Source organism: Triticum aestivum, chromosome 7B (assembly GCF_018294505.1).
Source record: "Triticum aestivum cultivar Chinese Spring chromosome 7B, IWGSC CS RefSeq v2.1, whole genome shotgun sequence".
Taxonomy (NCBI): domain Eukaryota; kingdom Viridiplantae; phylum Streptophyta; class Magnoliopsida; order Poales; family Poaceae; genus Triticum; species Triticum aestivum.
In genome coordinates, this window is record NC_057813.1 from 596,383,602 (window position 1) to 596,385,590 (window position 1,989).

At 59.6% G+C, this 1,989-nt stretch overlaps 1 protein-coding gene across 1 annotated transcript; it reads right to left on the bottom strand.

Annotated features, from left to right (window-relative positions):
• Nucleotides 1–606: 606 nt before the first annotated feature.
• Nucleotides 607–1,682, bottom strand: LOC123161741 (putative cyclin-dependent kinase F-2). The gene has a single exon (XM_044579542.1). It carries the CDS (start codon nt 1,548–1,550, stop codon nt 666–668), a length of 885 nt encoding a protein of 294 aa, XP_044435477.1. The 5' UTR covers nt 1,551–1,682; the 3' UTR covers nt 607–665.
• Between the last annotated feature and the right edge of the window lie 307 nt (nt 1,683–1,989).

The following is a 1,989-nucleotide window of genomic DNA, read 5'->3' on the forward strand; positions in this document are numbered from 1 at the left end:
CTTCCCATATCCACCCTAGATATGGGCCGGATATGAGGACTTCTGGTCAGTTCGGATGTGTGGGCCGGATTTGCGAGGCGCAGCTGGGTCACATTTTTGGTGTTTTCAAATTGATAGAAAGGGTTTGCTAAATCACAGGACACTCGTATTGGTTACCACCGTACTATATTATAAACCATGTATTCCACTGGTGTCCTAAATTTGTGTCTACATTGCGTCTGCCACATATCCTTGAGCAATGGTGGCAAACGCTGTCAACGGGAACAGCAGTTCTGTAGAGGTCAGGGGTGCCGTTGGCCTTGTTTGCTGTGCAATTCAACAGCAAGAAATGGTTGACGTTCGACGTTTTGAGTGGAAATGTCCCTGAAACAACCAGCATTTTATTTCCGGATGCTTTTGTTGAATAACCAGCATTTTATATCTGTATGCTCTCCCGACAAAGGCTAATTGTTTTCTATGTTGATCACCGATCGTCTCTCCATGTCGCGTGTCGTGGAGACGTGTACTGGTCTGCAGTATTGTAGCACATTGATATGGGATGTGGCACTTTTCAATTCCTTTACAATTCAAGCTTTGTACACTTTTCAAGCATGCTTACAAGGCGCGTTCGTCCCTGGCAGTAAAGTAAACTCGTCAATATACATTGGACGAATGGAAATGCACTCCTAAGTGATGAGGTAGAATGGTGGTCGAGCCCGCATCCTATGCGGCTGAAGCTGGATCGCCATGGCCGCTGGCAGACGCTCGCCGGGGTCGCAGGCGAGGAGCCCCTCTAAAACCTTGAACCCGTCGCGCGACAGGCGCTCCTTGGGGAACAGCTCGCGCAGTCGGCTGTCACTTCGGCGGGTAAGCAGCTTCTGCCCCGCGGCGGCGAGCGGCGTGGATGCCATGCACGTGCTGTCGAGCACGCGGAAGATTCTCCGGAGCTGGTCGGTCGCGCTGTCACCAGGGAACAGTGGCTCGCCGGCGACCAGCTCCGCCATGACGCAGCCGAGCGACCAGGCGTCCACGAGCTCGTCGTAGTCCGGCTTCCCCAGGAGCATCTCCGGAGCCATGTACCAGAGCGTGTCGGCCTGACCGCGCGCGGCGGAAACGGCCAGCCCGAGGTCGTATATCTTCACCACGCCATCGCCACCGACGAGGATGTTCCCGGGCTTGATGTCCCGGTGGACGATACCGCGCTCGTGCATCTTGCCGGCGCCGCTCAGCAGCTGCCGCATGACGCGCCGCGTCTCCTCCTCAGCGAACCGCCCGCGGCGATCACGCAGAACGCGGCTGAGGCTCGGGCCGACGTGGTCCAGCACGAGCCGCAGCAGGTCGCGCCGGTGGCGCGGTGGCGCGCCGTGACGACAACGCCGTAGTGGATTGAAACGTGGCGCGCGGGCAACGCGTGGTGCGTGTTTGCCACTCCTCAATCGGATTCCACTGGAGCGAAACGCGCTTCCGAATTCGACCGGGAGTGGAGTATGGTCACCGCCTCGCCGGGAGATATAAGCTGCATTGGGGGCCTCGCGGTAGGCGATCGCCTTCTTCCTTCCCAATTTCCCCATCCAATCCTCCCCACTCCCCCATCCAATCCAAGATCGATCGCAGGAGCAGCTCGCGGGAAAGCCGCCGCCGCCATGGCCGCGCAGATGCTCCGCCGGTGGAATAGCTTCTACGGCGCCTTCGACCCCGTGGACGCCGCCATCGAGGCCGCCGACCCAGACCAATTTTCCCGCCACGTGTTCCAGCGCGCGAGGGGGGACCTATTGGTAGGGCTCTGCAACGCCGCCGACAACGACCAGGCGGAGCGAATCTGCGGGATTCTCGACGACCTCATGGCAGAGTCTCTCGAGACGCTCAGGGTGGTTCCATCGACGCCGGAGGTGCCCATCCCCACGGAACTCGCCGAGTCTGTGCGCGCGCTGCGGGAACACGACTCGGAGCGCGTCCGCCTCCTCGCGCGCGGCATCGTGAGCGGGTGGGAGACCTCCATCCAGGACGAGG